Source organism: Propithecus coquereli, unplaced genomic scaffold (genome assembly GCF_000956105.1).
Source record: "Propithecus coquereli isolate 6110/MARCELLA unplaced genomic scaffold, Pcoq_1.0 Scaffold110, whole genome shotgun sequence".
NCBI classification, from domain to species: Eukaryota; Metazoa; Chordata; class Mammalia; order Primates; family Indriidae; genus Propithecus; species Propithecus coquereli.
In genome coordinates this window covers 2,919,091-2,920,247 of record NW_012134970.1, presented here as the reverse complement: position 1 = coordinate 2,920,247, position 1,157 = coordinate 2,919,091, and the positions used below count along the sequence as shown (strand labels likewise).

Here is a 1,157-nt window from a genome sequence, read left to right as displayed (position 1 = left end):
TGTGATTCTTAGTGCTATTTTCTAATTACCAAATATGAAGAATCAAGGCAAATGTTCAAAAATACTTGGAATATTTTATTTAAACTTCTTAGATCTGAAGTTTACAGACTAAATTTCTCATATTCCAGGAATAAGAGGAACCTGTAACTATAGGTCTTACTTAAGAGAAAGTGTGCTTATGGCAAACTTGATTTGCCCAAGCACACTAATAGAGGCATTATGTTATACAGTTTTATAAACATTTTTTTGGTACATTTAGGAATTCAAATTGATATAAATGGTCTGTGCTGGCTATCGTTATAAAGTATTTTTATTATTGGTTTAAACTGATGATTCTTTGGGAGGGGTGGAAGCAGGTAGGCAGATTAGAGGAGAGTAGATTGTAGAGGCATATATGATATAGCTTGAACAGGGCGTATTTAATTTCCCATTGTTTATATAAAATATGTTACAGAAGCTGGAACAAAACGTCTTGATTGGTAAGAATGTACTAAGACACAAATTACAACAACATTAAGTGAAATTTCATGCCTCGGAGTGAACGGTTTTTTATATACGTGAAATGCAGTTAGATAGAGTTAACCATGCATAACTAGAAATTTTGCATATTTCAACTGAGAAATAATTTGGTACTATAATTTTGTGTGTTTGAAACCCATACAGCAAAACTTCTTTTTTGTTTTCATGCAGTTTGCGGTTAGCTTTATTAAATGAAGCAAAAGAAGTGCGAGCAGCAGGGCTACGAGCGCTTCGGTATCTCATCCAAGACTCCAGTATTCTCCAGAAGGTGCTAAAATTGAAAGTGGACTATTTAATAGCTAGGTAATTTTCCTAGAGTTGATTATATATTTTAAAATTTTTGTATTGAGTTTAGGATACCTATCATAAAGTATATAGAGTTTTAGTGTAAAGCTTGATGAATTTTGCATATACGTACCTTCAGATAACAAGATTTTAGAACATTTTCAGCATCCCAGTAAAGATTGTAAACATTATTCTGACTTTACTCATTGTAGACTGATTTTTCTTGTTCTGGAGCATCATGTGTTAGAAGTATACAGTAGTCATTCTTTTTTCCTTATTATTTTTGAGAAGATTCATCCATGTTGATATATATATTTTTTGTTTATTGCTATGTAGTATTTCATTTTATGAAT

At 31.3% G+C, this 1,157-nt stretch overlaps 1 protein-coding gene across 1 annotated transcript in view; it reads left to right on the top strand.

Annotated features, from left to right (window-relative positions):
* RICTOR (RPTOR independent companion of MTOR, complex 2) overlaps positions 1-1,157 on the top strand; it is a 178,247-nt gene that overhangs the window by 97,760 nt on the left and 79,330 nt on the right. The window contains exon 5 of the mRNA XM_012649518.1: positions 691-822. Within this exon, the coding sequence (XP_012504972.1) occupies positions 691-822 (132 nt within the window). The remainder of the gene's footprint in view (positions 1-690; positions 823-1,157) is intronic.